This window comes from Cyphomyrmex costatus, unplaced genomic scaffold, assembly GCF_001594065.2.
Source record: "Cyphomyrmex costatus isolate MS0001 unplaced genomic scaffold, Ccosl1.0 scaffold270, whole genome shotgun sequence".
Lineage (NCBI taxonomy): Eukaryota > Metazoa > Arthropoda > Insecta > Hymenoptera > Formicidae > Cyphomyrmex > Cyphomyrmex costatus.
This window is the reverse complement of record NW_017276800.1, coordinates 124,848-142,473: the sequence shown is the minus strand read 5'-3', so window position 1 is coordinate 142,473 and position 17,626 is coordinate 124,848. Positions and strand designations below refer to the sequence as shown.

The 17,626-nt window shown below is 31.9% G+C and overlaps 3 protein-coding genes across 6 annotated transcripts; 2 read left to right on the top strand and 1 right to left on the bottom strand.

The window, feature by feature from the left end:
* Window positions 1-729: 729 nt before the first annotated feature.
* On the bottom strand, window positions 730-8,901 carry LOC108774664 (maltase A2). Of its 2 annotated transcripts, none has more exons than XM_018540814.1 (9): window positions 8,826-8,901; window positions 8,638-8,755; window positions 7,023-7,126; window positions 6,497-6,701; window positions 5,651-5,787; window positions 4,060-4,253; window positions 2,459-3,443; window positions 1,612-1,880; window positions 730-1,041 (listed from the first exon to the last, which is right to left on the bottom strand). In XM_018540814.1, the coding sequence occupies exons 3-9, from the start codon at window positions 7,122-7,124 to the stop codon at window positions 816-818; spliced, it is 2,118 nt and encodes a 705-aa protein (XP_018396316.1). In that variant the 5' UTR covers window positions 7,125-7,126; window positions 8,638-8,755; window positions 8,826-8,901; the 3' UTR covers window positions 730-815. The 2 variants fall into 2 exon arrangements, with proteins under 2 accessions (XP_018396316.1, XP_018396317.1); XM_018540815.1 differs by having other exon boundaries at window positions 816-1,041; window positions 8,642-8,755.
* A 2,214-nt stretch (window positions 8,902-11,115) lies between these two features.
* On the top strand, window positions 11,116-13,623 carry TBCC (Tubulin-binding cofactor C). The gene is made up of 3 exons (XM_018540822.1): window positions 11,116-11,322; window positions 11,900-12,150; window positions 12,383-13,623. Exon 3 carries the CDS (start codon window positions 12,538-12,540, stop codon window positions 13,564-13,566), a length of 1,029 nt encoding a protein of 342 aa, XP_018396324.1. The 5' UTR covers window positions 11,116-11,322; window positions 11,900-12,150; window positions 12,383-12,537; the 3' UTR covers window positions 13,567-13,623.
* A 794-nt stretch (window positions 13,624-14,417) lies between these two features.
* Vps2 (vacuolar protein sorting 2) lies at window positions 14,418-17,517 on the top strand. Of its 3 annotated transcripts, none has more exons than XM_018540831.1 (5): window positions 14,418-14,630; window positions 15,635-15,806; window positions 15,880-16,055; window positions 16,747-16,881; window positions 17,164-17,517. In XM_018540831.1, exons 2-5 carry the CDS (start codon window positions 15,639-15,641, stop codon window positions 17,369-17,371), a joined length of 687 nt encoding a protein of 228 aa, XP_018396333.1. In that variant the 5' UTR covers window positions 14,418-14,630; window positions 15,635-15,638; the 3' UTR covers window positions 17,372-17,517. The 3 variants fall into 3 exon arrangements, with proteins under 3 accessions (XP_018396333.1, XP_018396331.1, XP_018396332.1); XM_018540829.1 differs by lacking the exon at window positions 14,418-14,630 and adding an exon at window positions 14,659-14,970; XM_018540830.1 differs by lacking the exon at window positions 14,418-14,630 and adding an exon at window positions 15,418-15,499.
* The last annotated feature ends 109 nt before the right edge of the window (window positions 17,518-17,626 follow it).

Sequence of the window (17,626 nt, the reverse complement as noted above, 5' to 3'; positions counted from 1 at the left end):
TACAGTCAATTAATATATACGATACATTTCTATTTCTAATATACATATATAATAATTATCTAAAAATCGTATATATAATTGTATAATTCGATGCCAACGACAAACATAATTAGACAACATTGTATAAGTACTCAAAACGATTATTATTATAACCATTATATCGTAAAAAGTATTTTTTTAATTAGCCTTTCTACTTACGGAGAGATTTTATACCATATTTTGATCGTCATAACAAAGATGAATTTTGGTACATTATGATACACAATAGATTTTGATTTATCAAAGGAAGTATAATACAAAAATGTAAAGCCTCTGTAATGTTTTTATATATAGAGACCGATAATAAATACAATAATACCTGCACACTGTAAAATTGCAAACACAACCGCATTAGATCGATTTTATGAGTATATTGTGATCGATATGCATTGAAATTCGTTGTAAAAATCTAATTTTTTAATATAATATACATAAATAATGATAATTTGTAATGCTGTAAGATAGATGTTATTAATTGTATTAGTCACAATGAACAATTTATTGGACTCTCTTTTGATTCTTTAATTTTGGACACGGTTCGTCTTATCTTTCAATTAATAAAAAAATAATTAAAAAATCTTTATTTATTTTCACATTCCTAAAGCAATTCGCAAAAAATTTCTTATCTTTAATCATTCAAGAAATATTTTATTTCTGAAATTTCATAAAATAAAATTTTATTTCGTTGTGAGATATCCATACTGTTAATAATGTTTAATAAATGAAAATATAATCTCACAATATAAGAGAACCTATTTTTCAACCGAGACACTATCTTACTTATCCAGTTTTATAACAAACGCTTCTCCAGGAGGGACGGTAAGTTTTTTGAAGTACACATTCCGATTTATTCTGTAACTTGGTCCAACAACAACATAACCACCGTAATAAAGAAATGACAGATCCTTTATGCGCGTTTTGTTGCCGAAATTGGCCACAAACACATAGGAATTTCTTCGTGGATACCACCGCTCAATTACGATCATTTCGTCTTCCACATACCTAGATGAGAGAAGATAAATCAAGTTATCATATACATAATATTTTGCATCATTGTTACATGTAACAAGACAATCTGTCGACAATTTAAAATTTAAAATGCAATAATTATTTTATCTATATTATAAAAAGAAGTGTTTAATTTTTAAATCCAAATACATAGTGTTTTATTTATTAAAAATTTAAAACTAAAACATCTTTAATGCCCATTTTCATCAATGGTAAATTAACTTTAATCTCGATTCAACTTGCTTGTTCTTCGTCTTTTCCTAATTCTAAAAATTAGAGAAAGATGAACAGTAAGTTAAACCAAGATTAAAGTTAATCTACATTGATGTAAATGAACATAAGTGTTTAAAAAACAGAGACAAGAATGAAATATTTTAAAATTAAATACTTTTTTGAGTGTAGCAAGACAAAAACGTGTATTTAGTCACATGCAAAATAAAGAAATAAAATTAATTTTTTGAGTTTTTAAAAAGATGAGTAATCGTTAAAGACATTTAGATTTATAAGGAAAAATATCAAGGAAAATTACAAATCCGGAAACTCACGTAAATTAAAAAGCTTTACCTAACATCACAATTCGCGGTACTTTGATTCTCTCTTAGCACCGCTTTGACGTAAATCGGCGTAGCTTCCGTTCTTAGCTTCGCCATTTCTGTAACGGTGCTTTTTAAACTGGTTTCCATAGGTTTCCCAGCTTCGGGTAGCCAAGCGGTAACTCCCGAAGGCGAAAAAGTGCTACCGGAGCCTTCTTCCTTCTCCCAATACATAGGAACCAAATTATGCACATGTGCCAAATCCTTATGATCTCGACATTCACAATCTTCGATACCTATCTGGGTACATGAAAATCCGATTAATAATAACTGTTTTTCACATGTATTAAATATTTTATAAATATCTTAAAAAGAAATATTCACTATAAAAAACACTGAATTAATATCCTAATAATATCTCGCATTGCAAAAAATAATGATGACACTCATGAAATGAAAAAAAAAAAATAATTGCATATTTTTTAAACATGAGAATTATGTAAATATCCAGTAAGCAAACTATATTCACAAAGTATTAGCAAATTTAATTAGAAAAATTCTGCAGATTCTTATGCATTAAATATTCTGCTGAAGAAAATCGAGTAAAACTTATCAAACTTGTCAGATTTTGTTCAATTTCTGCTATTAATCTACGTCAAAATCGATGCAAATCTGCTCGATTTTTACTGCCAATTTGCTGTCAAAATTGTTAGTAGTTTGTATGACATTCTGTCGCCAACATCTTATAATTAATACAACAGATTCTACGTTAGGGTAACCTTTCTGTTGACAACATTCATCAGCAGTGCAAAGTTCAAGCAAATCTGGTTGACTAAGTACTCCAAGCTCGTGGATCCCGTTCATAATATAATTTGTACCTCATCTCCATAGAATATACTCGGCGTCCCAGGTAGCATCATGCCGAGAAGAGAAGCTGCCACACTAGCATTCTTAACGGTCATAGTGGAGGCCACTCTGCTAGTGTCTACACCACCTACGGACCAGTGGATCCATGGATAAGAGGGTTTGTCGAAAAGCACGCCCTTCGTGATACTCTCAATCTGTGCTTTGATATTTTTTGTGCCATTCGCCAGACGAAGAGTCACGTCAATCAGATCTATCTTGGACAGAATGGAGTTTCTTGCGGCAGAGGTAGCAGCGTCCAAGACATTTAAGTGACAAATAAAGATACTGCCCGGATGCAGAAGAGACCTCCAGTATCTAAGATCACTCACAAACGTATTTTCGTCAACGTAATGTTCCAGCCCCTTCAGATAGAAGCCATCCACTCCTCGCTGCTGCCAGATTCTGATAGCCTCGCTAACAGGATGCTCCTGCTGACGAGCTGAGTGACCGGAGGGAAACGTTTGTCTCTTCACTTCCTGCAGCGGTGTCGACAGGGCGTCGCGGATGGCGGCGACCGTGGACGGTGCGGATGGCAGTATGTCTCGAGTTATTGCGCTATTCGTTAGATCTCTTCTCTTCCGAAGTATATGTTCAGTCTCGTTCGCCTTCGCTTCATTCGAGCTCTTCACAAACGGATATAGAGGTAAATCGAGGACAATACTCATATTTCGTTTGTGGATCTCGTGGATGAGAACGGAAAAGTCTCCCAGTGTGCCCAACTCCTTGTTCACATCCGTCATGTTGCTAATGTCCGAATAATATTCCGGGTAATGCGGCGCCGGGAATATCGAGTTGAGTCGTATGGCCTGTACTCCGAAATTCTTTAAGTAATCTAGCCGCATAATTATTCCTCGCAAATCACCGATCCCATCGGCGCCCTTCGTCGAGTCCTGAAAGGACGCCGGGAATATTTCGTAGAAAGTGCTGCCTTGCCACCATTCCATCGGTGGGTCGCATCTAACATGCAAATAATTCATATGAAATTATGCTTTCATCAATTCGATGTCGATTTCATTGTCATTTCTCACTGAGTATGCGCAGTGAAGAACATTTTGTGTGTGTTTGTGTTAAAAATATCCACTCATTTTTCTTAAAATTTTGTGCTGAATGTTTACTATATTTGCGCGTTAATATTTAACATTTAACATTTTACGAGAAAGTGACCAAATATCACAAATTTTAACTGTATACACATATATAATTTATCTCAAAGATCATTATATACTTTCTGATAAAACGTTTATTTTTGCATTTACATACAAGTATACTATGTGCAAATTAAATTTGAGTTGGGTAAAATATTATTTTACTCGTGATTTGTAGGAGAAAAATTGAAATTGAAATTTTTATTGTATGATGTACAAATTGCATAAAGTGACAACGTAAAATACTCGCAGTTGTCTACAGAAAAGATACTTCAATTAACTTTGCTATCTAATTCGTATAAACCACTTTCTCATATTGAGATTATCGGCAATTCCTTTGAATCAGAAATTACAATTGTTCTTTTTAATCTTTTATCACTCTCGAGCTTATTCACACAGATAAACATACATAACATTCGTACACATACTTCTTAGGCATTGTGGCGATAATGCCGACAACGAGAGCGGCACATCCGGTCAAGATCGACATCAATGACCAGTAGCATGTCTTCCGTATCAATGGCCAGTTCCACTTCATGAAACGATAATCTTTGGGCGGCTTCGGCACTACCAGTTGTATTCCAACGAGTGGTGGTTTACCGCCGTTCTCCTGGTTGTAAAACTAAACAGTTAAGACATAAATACGTATGATGATTGTTAGAAAGCGGCAAGCGATGAATTTTAGTCAATATGAAATTATTGAAGATCAGGAATCCTCTTGAATTTCAGTTCAAATGTAGGACAGCAAAGGCACGTACATAAATCGAGAGGGACATTCATATAAGTACACCTACCTACATTTCTTTTAAATCTCCGATGACACAGTAACGAAATGTCAATCCTAGGGTGACCAGATCCGGGAATCAGGCGTCCCAGTTTTCGAGGACAGGTCCTCTTTCACAAGGAATCCTCGGACGTTTTTGCAGGTTTCTTTAGATTCAACCTAATATTTTATATTCAAAATATCTCCGCGATTAAGAAATTAATAAAATATACAGAACGGAAAACTAATTTTATGTTCTAAAAGATACTCTATTAAACGTACAGTTAAATACTTAATTATATCTATTAATTTATGTCAGTTAAATTATTAAACATTTAAATAAAAATTAAAGTATTATATAATTTAAATTAAAAAATTGTATAATTAAAAAAAATTTTAATTAAATTATAATTTAAATATAAAAAAATTATATAGCTCTATGATAAATATCTTTTTTATTCAAATTTTATTGAAAAGATGACGTAAAAGTTCTCTTGCTTATATTGCATGCGTCATTTCATATGGTCACCCTAGTCTTATCTGTACTAGATTTCTATATATATAAGCAGGCAAGATGATAAAACGATGAATAAATACGAAGTAACAATTTAGTTGGAGACTTAGGTAAAAAGATTCAGATTGCGAATGTGAATACAATCACGACTATGTAAATGCAATCATAAGGTAGTATCTTTCGTGCACATATGATACATATAATAAAGTATCCTCTTTCTCTGTGTCAGGCAAATGTATAAAAATATACATATAATGTATGAAATAGCACAGATGCCCTTTGCTTTTGCAAGTAGCAAAGACGGAGTTTATGAATCTTATGATAAACATACAATACACTAAGCACAATAATAGGCACATATACACGTACAAGTAATAATAATGGGCGCAAGATTAAATAATTTGGAATGTACAAAAAATTTATAAAAATCGTTTTTTTAATATTTCAGAACTAGATTTAAAAAAAATAAGTATATTAACAATCTCGAAAGTTTTGAAGTTTAAATTCTCATTTCATACACAAATACAATTATTTTATTTTAAAAAATTTTAACGATATTCAAATACTTCTAAAAAGGATTTTTTTAAGATATTTAAAACTATCGAGAATATTTAATATTTTAAAGAATTTTCAATTTTTAATATTTAAATAAACATATTATTGAATCGTTTTTCATGTTGATTTTATTTTATATTTGAAAAATCTGGAAGAGAATAATAAGACTTTAAATTCCAATACTTACTAAAGCTTGAGCATCTGGTGCGAGATGTTGATAGGCAGTATTCAATTGTGTCAACAATTGTGCGCAAACGGGTTCGTTTGTGTCACTGCTGCTACCGCTGCTAGTGGACTCCACCATAGGATCACGTGAACTCGGTTCTGAAGCATTACATGATACGACATGCAAACCATTTAATATAATACAACTGCTATTAAAACCTTTTAAACAAATTATTTTTATATTACAAAAAAATTATTTAAAAAATCATGATTAGATTCGCACTAATTATATGATTAAATTGTATTTAAACAAATTAAAATGTTTCTGTATTTAAAAAAAAAATAAATCTTAAAACAAAAATATTTTTAATATTTTTATGTAACCAAATGAGATGTTGTCATCTTTTTAATTTGGGCAATTTTAATATTAAATGTAAGAAGATTAAATGCCAGTCGTGTGATAGAAATGATTGACTGGATCGTTTAAATTGAAACTGGATCCTATTATCAAAAGCGCTTTAATAAACGAGCGTCGACGTTACATACAGAAACACGATTACGTAAGCTTTTCAGCTCAAGAACGTTGAGCTGAACGAATATTTAATATTTAAAAAGAAGAAGTCTTCGTCTACAAACAGTAGATATGTATATTCGTAAATGTAAATTGTACATCCATCTCTTTCTTTTCTTTTTTAATTTTATGTTTAGTACATGATATTGTTATAAAATTCTATTTTATTATTATAAATTAATAGCTAAATTTATAATTCAATAATAAAAAAAGAGAAAAAAAACAAAAATATATTATATATATGTATATGAAGATAATGCATATTTAATTGTGTTATAATAAATAAGAAATACATACCATCGTTCAAAGGTTTACTCGAACTGTTCACTATGTTCATGAAGTTAAGTCCGTCTTCTGTATTAATATTTTCAAGCGTTGGCGGTATCATTTCTAATGGAGTTCCTTCCAGAGCATTGAATATTGGCGTCGACTGTAGAGTCTCATCGGTTTGGGTAGGTGGTGGACTTGGTGTTAATAGAGGACAATCAGACGCTTCTTCATCCTATGAAAAACAAATGCTTATATGTGAAACAAAATTCTCAGAACGAGTGGAGAGAATTCTCGTGGAGAGAACAGAAAAAAGCCATTTTTTTTTCTCTTCAATTGCGAAATATTGTGCTGCATTATTGCTCTTTTTAAAAAATACATTATCATTGTATCTTTCGAATTATTATATTATCATGTAAATTAGATTTTAATCATGGTAAGAATCATATCAGATTGACCACCGAATTAACAGAACTTTGGTTAAAAAAAGAATTTCTAAATTTATTTTTTAAAAATAAAAAATGCTATAGTAATTCTAATAGTAAAAAGAACACACCTGTTGATCTTGATTTATAAACAGCTGTCGGGAATTCGAAGACGGCGGAAGTTCAGATGATATAACAATCGATAAAAGGTCTTCAGGCTTCTGGATACTCATCTCTATTACATAAATACTATATATTGTATATTTTTATATAAATTTTTACATACGTTTTTTTTTAACATGCAAATCTGAACGTAACAAATTGTTGAATACATGTAAAATAGTTTAAATAATTTTTCAATATTTGCTATCGGAAATCAAGTTTATGATCTTATAAAATAATGGTAGACAAAAATTATTATTCTACATATCAAATGTTTTATTCATAGGATAGAGAGAATATTTGTATTTCTTTTTAAATATATATATATCTATATATAAACTCAATATTCTGTAAATCTAAATCCGGATAGATGCACGTATTGTGCCTACACATGCGATGTATAGAAAGAATATACAGGAAGGATGAGTGGGTGTTATCAACGTATTTTTTATTATTGCGAATCTATCGTTTGCAGGATGTTACCGTTTGAGCACAGTGCTTACGGTATTTGACGATCAATAATAGAAGCCGGCTGTCATTGCATCATCTGATCATAATGTTGCCAATCTTAAATAAAAAATTTTATTTTCTAAATTTTGTATTTATGGTTAACTATCTTTCTTGTATAAAGAGATAATAGAACAGTTTTACTTAATTTGTTTAATAACTTGTTCTAAATAATAATTCTTAATAATACTTAATAAACTGTAATGAGACTTAATTTAATACCTTCTATGCAGCAGTTTTAAAGATTACAAATATATTTCAATAAATATTACCAATCTAGGCATTTAAATTTAAAATGTCTTACTCGGAGATTAGTTCCATTCTGCAAAATGATAATAAACGGCACATATATTTGCAGCCACGAGGTTGGCATTGAAAACCGAGACACAATACGAGCAAATGACTTTGAGTTAACGGTGAATAATCATAAAATTTACATTGCCTTGACTTGGAATACGTCGCAATTACAACAAATCAATGGGTAGGTTTTCAAAATTTCTCGGTCTTTTTTATATGATTTAAGAAATTAGGCAGATATTTGTTGAAACGCGTTCATAATAATATCAATAAAAAAAGAACTCGTAAATTATAAATAAATAAAAGAGAAATAATTTTCTAATCCTAGTCAAAATGATGAAGAATAAAATTTAGTTATGTACATATAATATAGTATATAAACTCTGTAAAATCTATGAGTTAATATTTTAAATTACAACATTATTTACAGAAATGATAATTTTCGATTATAATTTATTTAATTTAATAGCTTATTTTTTCCTAACACACACAACAGACATTAAACATCTGAAATATATAATTTTATAGATATTTTGTAGATCATTTTTGATAGATCTTTAAAATATTTCAAATACAAACAGTACATATTCATTAAATAATTAAAAACTTATATTTAAATAAAGCTGTTAAAAATATTTACTAATTATTAAATATTAATTAAAGAACCAATTTTTACAAGTCTTAAATCGAATTCTTCAAAATTAAATATAATCTTTAGTTTTTTAAATATATACGCATGATTAAACTATGTGCATAAAGATTATTTTAAAAGACTCTCACCTACTGTTTCAGCGACGATGATAATCGATTGAGTTCCGGTAAAGAAGCTCCGTCAAGAATATCGCAAACCCCCTGGCGAATCGTACCTGGGGGATCCGTCGTTCGCGGACGCACCTGCCTGGGAAAGGCTCACCACTTAGTTTTCCACGGTCGATCCTCGGAGACACGGGATGCACAACAATACTTACGCGATTACCGTCGACGAAGGTGACGGAAGGTCGGCAATACAAACGTCGAGGGTCTCAAACGGCGACTGTCGTCGCCGTCGTCGTCGCCGCCGTCATGCTGCTTCGCGTGCCGTTGCGGATCGTAGTAGAATCGCGTGCCTTCGTATTATATTTAGCGAAGCTGTATCGTTTCGTGTTCCCCCGCTGGCCGACCGACCGCGCCGTCCATCCGTCCAGCAGCCGACGTCCACGACCTCCGAGCGATTCTGCGCTTTGACGCGGCATGCGCATCAATACGTCACAGCGTCGCACGCCGCGCACCGTCGCGACGACGATCTTGGTATTGAGGGTGATTTCTCAGATAGTTTTCAAATATTACAGAAAGTTAAAAAAAAATTCTGTCATACGTTATCAATTTGGAATTTATTTTCAGATGCAAACAGAATCTTTTGTAACTTTTCAAAAAAAGAATTTTTTTAATCTGAAAATGATTTTGGAATCGTAACAATTGAATATTTGTCTGTGGGGGGGGGGGGAGGAATTATAAAAAGAGAAAAAAATTCTACCCCAATGACATTCCGGCGGTCAGAGGAAAAATTATGTTAATTTTTTTAGAATGGAAATATAAAAGTGAAAATTTATTTCATATTTTATGCGTGTATATGTATATGTACATACATAAAAATTTTTACATTTTATGTTTCCGTTTTAAAAAAATTACACGATGAAAAATAATAATCAACACTCAATATCAATTTTAATAGACAATAACAAATTTTAGTAATAAATAGATATATATTATCGCGGAGCCAGCCGCGCGTTCATTCCCACGAAGTGACTCTTTCTCTCTCTCTCTCTCTCTCTCTCTGGCTTTGAATCTCTCAATTTATAAATTAACAATTATTTCAGAGGAATAAATCTTTGTTATTAATCTTTCCGAAGTATATTGATTTTCTGTACAGCTGATTCAACACAAGTCGGTTTCTAAAATCGGATTTACAGCGCGGATAATTTAGCAACCATGAACGATTCCATTCAAAATTCTTACTATTCGTTGTTGTAGCCATATTGAAATAATGATATAAATTCTTTTCTTGTATTATACGCTGAAATAAAGTGTTTTAACTAAAAAGAAATTTCCAGATTCAATTTTTGGGTACCTTTACATATGACAAAAGTTGTTAAGTAAAAAAAAATATAAATTTTTAACAATATCTTTTTATAATTTATATTATTATGTATAAAAGAGTTATAATCTTTTAGATCAAAACACAAGCAAAATTCGTTACTATAAGATATTATTAATAAGTAAAACATATATTTTTTTCTGTTTTTCTAGTTTCTCGATAGTGCTTGTCGCATCATGTTTCTCTATATATACAACATCTTGTTAAAAGGTGATCGAACGAAGTTCCCTCGGGAAACACCGCGGAGCCACTAGCAGTGTCGTGATGACTCTTTATCGCTCTGAGGAAAGTCCCTGGACCCGTGGTAGAAAGTGCCGTAGCTTTTGGCTATCATCCTCCGTCGTCTTCGTGAATTTCAGGAGAGGAAGCTTCGGCTGATCCTTCGCGACGGACGTGAGAGTGTTTGTCAAAGTAAAGTAATGTGTGTTGGAACGTTTTCTTGCTCTTCTAAGAAGAAATAGAAATACGTTGAACCGAACAGGGCTTACCGTACGAGGAAACTTCGACTTTTTTGTTTTTGTCAACCTCAATTTTTCTCTTCACGTATTATAAATCTTGTTAATTTCTACTTAAAAAAATTATTTTTTTAAAACTTATTTAATATATTAAAAAATTGAAACTCTGATACTACTGCGAATCTTCTTAGCGTATAGTAATATATCTTATAAACTTTGTGTAAGTGTAACTTGAATATATTAATTATAATTTATAATATATAATACACATTTATTATTAATAAATCTAAATGTTTTGTAGACATATACCAATAATATTTAAAACTTAATTTCCAATTGAAAGCTACAAAACATAATATGTTGTTATCATACGAGTTTGAGTTATCCATCGAAATGGTCACTGCAGTATTATATATATCCACAGTCGATAATATCGAATATCTTCAATTACAAATAAAGATAATTTATTCAGGTTTGTGATTATCATTAAAATCTATTGTGTTTAAATCAGATAAATATTTATAAACTATTTAATAAAAAAAAAAAAAGCAGATGTATCAAAGTTCATTCGAGTGAAAACATCCTCTCTCAGATTTTTTCCGATCCCTCTCATGAGGCGCCCTCTTCATGCCTCCTTTCTTCTTTACGCGTTAAATCACGGTGTTGCGCGATATTTCGTTACGAGTTCCGTATCCCGCAGTATTGATGATTTCCATTTTAGGAAATCTTTCCCGTTTCACTATAGCATGATCACGAAACGACCGAAATTGGGCTTTGACCGAATCATCAAGAAAAGTCTCAAAGTAGTCATTCTCTTCGAGGCAACACTATTGTTGGTATCGTACGGATTTTGGCGTCGCCTGGAGACTTCGCAAGGTGAATTGCTCCGCTTAGCCTATAGAACCTCGCCTCCGTTCCTAAACTGCTCCACCTAAAGTTACGTTACTACCATCCGGTATTCTCGAATAATTTTAATTCAGACTTATTCTATAATAGATTATGCTTTATATGTTTGATATAAAACAAACACAACAACGCGTTAATAGAGAAACGGCAAAAGAGTATAGCTTGAAAAGAGGATCTCTCAGTTACTTTCTATATTTAGTGTCTGGCAATAAATATGGACAGATTGTCGAGATTTTTCTGTGTGAATGCATTAGTTCTGTTCTTTTTGGTGGAACTTCTTGCATGGTTCACCTCTTTTCTCCTTTTCTCTTCAATGTGAAAAACAAGGAAGAAGTTAAACCATGCAAGAAGTTCAATTAAATAAGGCTACGTTTACACCGTGCATTTAGGCCGCGGCCTATACAATAGATGTCCTTGTTTATTCTGTAGGTTAAACAAAGACACCTATCGTATAGGTCGTGGACTAAGCACACGGTATAAATGTAGCCTAAAACAAACTTCTTGATTAGATCAATACATTGATTTCTCTATGTTTCATGCACATTAGATTTTAGATATTACATGCATCAACGTTTTCCAAGAATACTGGAAGGTTACTACACTATCGGAGAACAGTTGTCTGGTAGTGATCATTTGAGGACGTTTGATTCCAAGACCTGGACAGAGGAGAGCAATGAGCATTAAATCTTCATGGCGTTGAGAATTATCGGAATTACCATAGCGGCGGTAGCTATTGGCGGTGGAGTAGGAAACGCTTTATTTAATGTTGTTAAGACCGACGAAGAAGATCTTAAAAGGGTAATCGTAATTATGTAATTGTCAAGCTAATAATAGAAATGTTTTTTTATTACTTTTATATGAGTGCTGGTAGCAATATTTTTCTCCTCAATTGTATGATATATTTTTCAGTAAAGAAAATAATCAACGATATTTACTGAACATTATAAAAATAATTTTACAAAACATTTCACAAAAGTTACATTTTTACTTAGAAATGTAAGTAAAAATGATATAATTTTTTGTATTTCAGCATCTTCCTCCATATTCATCAGAAAAACATAATCTTTTCTTCCCACAATATAAGAAAAAAAGTGATCAATATATGAACCAAGGAAGGTCAAACGAAGGTTTGAAGAAGTTTGAAGCTCAAGGCAGTTACGATACTAAGAAATAGCATTAACTAAAATGGATCCTACGGAGTTTATAGAAGAAAGTTTGCCAGATCGTATCACAAAAAGGGATCGGGAACGAAAAAATGTTATCGAAAGGCGAAGAGAAGAACGACAATTGCTCGCCGTAGAATCCGAGCAAAGCAGCTACTTTAAGGATATGTTCTACTCTTCTTGTAAGAAGATCAAGGATATGCTAGACGATGCACCCAGCACGCCGTCCTCAGCGTTACCAGGAATCTTTGAGAAGTCAAATAAGGAGATCCAACTACTTAAAAACTATTTGTCACAATCTAAAATGTTTCTAAAAGTTTACGACATAAGACGCGCGCAAGAAAATTTACAATCGTTAGAGAACCAAGCTTCCGAATTGGAGATGAAACTTTTGCCTAAAAAGAAGTTTGGCTTTAAAAATCGTAGAATCGTAAAGAAGCCCTCTGATAAGGGGCTCGACATCACAGACGGCTTGAAAGATCTCAAGATATCTGAGAGTATTGTGAACGGCTCGACTAAGCAAAACAATAAATTGTCGAGCAAGTACGGAGATAGTGCCTGCATGCTCCTGGGCAAGGTAAACGAACGTATAGTGTTGGATGCCGAGAATGTAAATAAGAATGATATTCTACTTTCCGATCTGATTCGCTGTACTATAAGGATATATGGTACACCGAGCACCCTGCATATGGTAAACCTGAAACAATGCACTGTATTAGTCGGACCAGTGACATCTTCCGTTTATGTGCACGACTGCAGTGATTGTATATTTGCTTTTGCATGTCAGCAGCTGCGATTACATTCATCGACGGACTGTACCATTTATTTACATGTCACAAGTAGGGCGATCATAGAGGATTGTACGAAGATACGTGTAGCACCTTACAACTGGTCTTACGAAGATCAAACAAGTCACTTTAATCTAGCCGGCCTTGATCCAAAGATTAACAATTGGAACTACATCGACGACTTCAATTGGCTATCTAGTGAAAAACATTCACCGAATTGGTCAATTCTTGAACCGGAACTTCGGATAAAAACGTGGGATTAAAATGAATACTTGTAAAATAAAGAGGAAAAGGGCAATTAAAACTAACAGTTGTAGTGAACATTTTATGGAACCTACTTCTTCTTTTACCGAATATCAATTTATTTGCGTAAATAAATCATCTACATATATACCATGCTTTTTCACAAGATGCAAGTTATATATGCAAATTTTATACATTTACGATATCTAATAAATTTACTGTTTGTCCAATATTCAGTGTCCTGTTTTACAAGTCAATAACTTTGGAACACTTAATAACTTTGGAAAGATAATTAGAGGGGAAGAAAAAAAATATATATATATATAAGAAAGAGAGAAATGATGGTTTTATTTAAGAGATTAAAAATTTTTTTATAAAACTCTGAAGTTATATATATCTGGGTTTGCTTTTTAAAATGGGACAACTCTTATATGTTGTATACAAGTATGTACATATTATATTTTTCATTTTGCATCTTTTAATATAAAGAATTGTTGGAATCGAACTATTTCTTTTTTCTCTCTTAAAAAAATTTTTTAATTAATATAATCTCACGTATATACAATCATTGAGATTAGTAATATTTATTTAATTTGAATTTGTAGATAAAACTATATCAAAACTTATTTGCATGTTCTCTTATATTTTCCATTTATTTCTTTCTAACAACATTGTTTCAATATAATTAAAATTAAATTAACGTATTTATGATTATTATATTTATATGAAATTCGCAATTACGTTTTATTTCAATATTAATATAATTTTAATATTTAAATTTCTAAATACTTTGTATTTGCCATGATATCAAATCTCGCAGATCGACGGTCATACACACAATATGGCGTGTGTCTCGTTTTTTTTTTCCTGCGCTGTACGAAGAATAATCTCGAGCAAAGTATCCAATCCAGTATATCCAATTACTTCTTAGCTCGTAGTTATTGGTTACCATATGAAATGTGAATTGTCAAAAAAGCGCTGACACCACTCGTGATGTCATTCTCGGTATCGCCTGAGGTAACGCGAAAATTTCTCGATAGCTAGAAGTGCTAGAACGAGATACGCACCAACGCCGGGACATCTGGTAACGTCACAGATTTCATGGTTCTCATATTTATGCGTCATCGTCTAAATAACAGGCAATATATTTTGAAGATATTGCAATCTAAGGAATGAGTTTCTTCACACTACAAAACGTGGATAAAATTTAACGCAGAGAATACAGTGTCATGTTTTCGGTTGCCTGCAAAGTTTATGGTTCATAAAGTGCAGTATATTTTGTTGAGTATTCCTCTCGAAGTTTGAAAGTACTCACGCGAATAATTTGTATGTGAAATTGAATTGATATGGCAATAGCGTAGTGCGATCATCTACATAGGAAAACATTTGCAACTGTAACGAGTGTCAATTGCGATTTTAACAAGGTGTGTCTTTTGAAACATGAGACATGAGTAATATGTTTACTTTTTCGGCTATGCCGTCCTGAACCAATAAGCCCTATTATCTGCACACCCCACTGGCTACATGAGTTATTTGAAATAGAACTATATATAATAGAAATGTTGCATGAGTGACTAATCAATTTTTTTTATTTGATTTTAAATTTTGTGCATTCTATTGTACGGAATAATGTCTAAACGTATGCGCAAGAGGTCACAAAACATAGTGTGCCTTCCAACAAATGACACAGTACATGAACACGGTGATCATCTCATCCTTGTTTAACATTGGTGAACAACAAGGATATATTGATACACTATGTCATTTGTGTCACTTGTTGGAAAGCACCTATAAAGAAGGCATATTTATAATACTACTTAGTCGGTATGACAGTTTTTCTAACCTCCATAATCAACTTTAACGCTTAATATCTCATAATCAGTTCGCGTTGCGGCTTATTCTGTCAAATTCTCTCATTTAATGTGAACAAGCCTAATTTTATTGATTTTTGAGGTATTGTAGCTAAACTGTATGATTACCGAAATATGTTTTATATTTATATATATATTTGTATATAACATATATAAAATTTGTATAACACCTGCCAATTTATATTTTATTTATATTTGATATATTATGGCTTTTCAGCACCATGGAGTGGCTATTTGGCAAGCGTATTACTCCTGAAGAAATGCTCAGGAAGAATCAAAGGGCATTGAACAAAGCGATGCGGGATTTAGACAGAGAGAGAGTGAGAATGGAACAACAGGAAAAGAAAATTATAGCAGATATAAAGAAACTTGCAAAAGATGGACAAATGGTAATCTACAATTTCTATTTAATTGCTATTTATACAATATTTTATTATAATCTTTTTCAAATTATAATTATAGGATGCTGTAAAAATTATGGCTAAAGATCTGGTTAGAACAAGGCGTTATGTGAAGAAGTTTATGCTAATGAAAGCGAATATTCAAGCTGTATCTCTAAAAATACAAACCCTACGTTCTCAGAACACAATGACACAGGCTATGAAAGGAGTGACAAAAGCGATGCAAAATATGAACAAGTAAGTGTACTATGATTTATCAATGTATCAATAATTTTACTAAATTAAATTATAATATCCGCTCAAATGAATTTTTTCAAATTAAACTTAATATACCTCCCCGGTCAAGAATAAATTTGAGTTATACTAGTTGTTAGAAATATATATATAAATTTATTATAATAATAATACCGGTATATACGGAAAGTTTCGACTTCACAGAGTCCTCAACAGCCACAACCGAATTCTTAAAATTAATTTAGTATATTGCGAAGAATATCACAAGTTGGCGTTTCGTCCCGGCTTCCACTACTGGACTCATCAGTAAGGTAATGTAGTGGTAATGTAGTGTAATGAGTCCAGTAGTGGAAGCCGGGACGAAACGCCAACTTGTGATATTCTTCGCAAAATATACTAAATTAATTTTAAGAATTCGGTTGCGGCTGTTGAGGACTCTGTGAAGTCGAAACTTTCCGTATATACCGGTATTATTATTATAATAAATTTATATATATATTTCTAACAACTCTAGTATAGCTCAAATTTGTTCTTGACCGGGGAGGTATATTAAGTTTAATTTGAAATCAATAATTTTGTTTTTACTTATACTTATTTTAACTAATATAATTACTAATTACTTATAATTATTTATTTAGCATATGTATTTTTTGAATATCAGCTAATCTCTATTCCTTATTTCTATTTTTTATAGACAATTAAATTTACCTCAAATACAAAAAATATTACAAGAATTTGAAAAGCAATCAGAAATAATGGATATGAAGGAAGAAATCATGAATGATGCAATAGATGATGCGATGGAAGATGAGGGAGATGAAGAAGAAAGGTATCAAATTTTGTTTTAAGAATATACATAAATTCTATAGTAGGTACATTCTCTCCATTTTTATTTAAGTAATGCCTTATCAATTCTTGATTGATTTTGACAGCTTAAAACTGTACTTAAAACAGTTTTAAATATAAGAATGAACTATGAATATTGGCCTAAATATATATGAAATAAGGTCTTTATTTCATTGCTTAAATTATTGGATCTTTAAGTAAATGTAAAGTTTAAATTATAGATAAAATTATATATATATATATATACCGCATTTTATTTTTCTAGTGATGCTGTAGTAGCACAGGTATTGGATGAGCTGGGTCTACAGTTGACAGATCAACTCTCTGGACTACCGCAAGCATCTGGATCGCTAAGTGTAGCCGGTTCTAAGCAACCGGTAGCTGCTGCGGCGGGTAATGAGGAAGGTGGAGGCAATCTTGCAGATGCTGATGCAGATTTGCAAGCTAGACTGGAGAATCTGCGACGCGAATAAATCAAGTTTTTTAATATTATTAGTTAGATAATGTATAAAAAATGTAAAAAGAATTTTGCTTTATAGCGATAAGAACAGTTTGGAAACGGTTTCTCCTGTCTTCAAATATATATACACTTAAATGTATATGAATTTTTAAAAAGAATTATTTGCATACAATTTTCTTGAATTAGTCTTTGTATTTTTTATGCACGTTGAATTTTATAAAAACTGCTTGTATACAGAATATTCTCTGTAAATGCCTAAGTTTTTGTA

Bases quoted from the DNA above. Each gene is read 5' to 3' on its own strand.
- TBCC (XM_018540822.1), top strand. From the start codon at position 12,538: ATGGATCCTACGGAGTTTATAGAAGAAAGTTTGCCAGATCGTATCACA.
- Vps2 (XM_018540831.1), top strand. From the start codon at position 15,639: ATGGAGTGGCTATTTGGCAAGCGTATTACTCCTGAAGAAATGCTCAGG. The intron at 16,056-16,746 runs GTAAGTGTACTA...TATTTTTTATAG, and splicing joins GCGATGCAAAATATGAACAA to ACAATTAAATTTACCTCAAA. The intron at 16,882-17,163 runs GTATCAAATTTT...TTATTTTTCTAG, and splicing joins GAGGGAGATGAAGAAGAAAG to TGATGCTGTAGTAGCACAGG.
- LOC108774664 (XM_018540814.1), bottom strand. From the start codon at position 7,124: ATGAGTATCCAGAAGCCTGAAGACCTTTTATCGATTGTTATATCATCT. The intron at 5,788-6,496 runs GTATGTATTTCT...GTAATGCTTCAG, and splicing joins GAGTAAACCTTTGAACGATG to AACCGAGTTCACGTGATCCT. The intron at 1,881-2,458 runs GTACAAATTATA...TCATGTACCCAG, and splicing joins GTATATTCTATGGAGATGAG to ATAGGTATCGAAGATTGTGA.